The sequence below is a fragment of the Pteropus alecto genome, unplaced genomic scaffold (genome assembly GCF_000325575.1).
Source record: "Pteropus alecto unplaced genomic scaffold, ASM32557v1 scaffold137, whole genome shotgun sequence".
Taxonomy (NCBI): Eukaryota; Metazoa; Chordata; class Mammalia; order Chiroptera; family Pteropodidae; genus Pteropus; species Pteropus alecto.
Genome location: NW_006440135.1, coordinates 1,389,256 through 1,389,539, shown reverse-complemented (window position 1 = coordinate 1,389,539; position 284 = coordinate 1,389,256). Strand labels below are relative to the sequence as shown.

Here is a 284-nt window from a genome sequence, read left to right as displayed (position 1 = left end):
CCCTGCCCCAGACCCAGACCCCGGCCCGCTCCCCACCCGGCCCCCCGAGCGGACGGACGCTGCCGGCCCCGGGAAGGCGCCACTCACAGTTTCTGGTTGAGCCCGGCCTGGCTGCTGGGCTGGAAGTCGCTGACGATGATGCCGAGCTGCCGGATGTTCTCCACGAACTTCTCCAGGTGCTCCTCCAGGTGGTCGAACTTCTCCGCCATGGCCCCGCACCGCGCACCCCAGCCGACGCGGCCCCGCTCCGCCGCTTCCTGCTTCCGCCCGGGCCTGCCACCACT

General features: G+C 72.5%; 1 protein-coding gene across 1 annotated transcript in view; it reads right to left on the bottom strand.

The window, feature by feature from the left end:
• MED10 (mediator complex subunit 10) overlaps positions 1 to 273 on the bottom strand; it is a 6,515-nt gene extending 6,242 nt beyond the window's left edge. Inside the window, exon 1 of the mRNA XM_006917143.3 lies at positions 88 to 273. Within this exon, the coding sequence (XP_006917205.1) occupies positions 88 to 209 (122 nt within the window). The 5' untranslated portion in view covers positions 210 to 273. The remainder of the gene's footprint in view (positions 1 to 87) is intronic.
• Between the last annotated feature and the right edge of the window lie 11 nt (positions 274 to 284).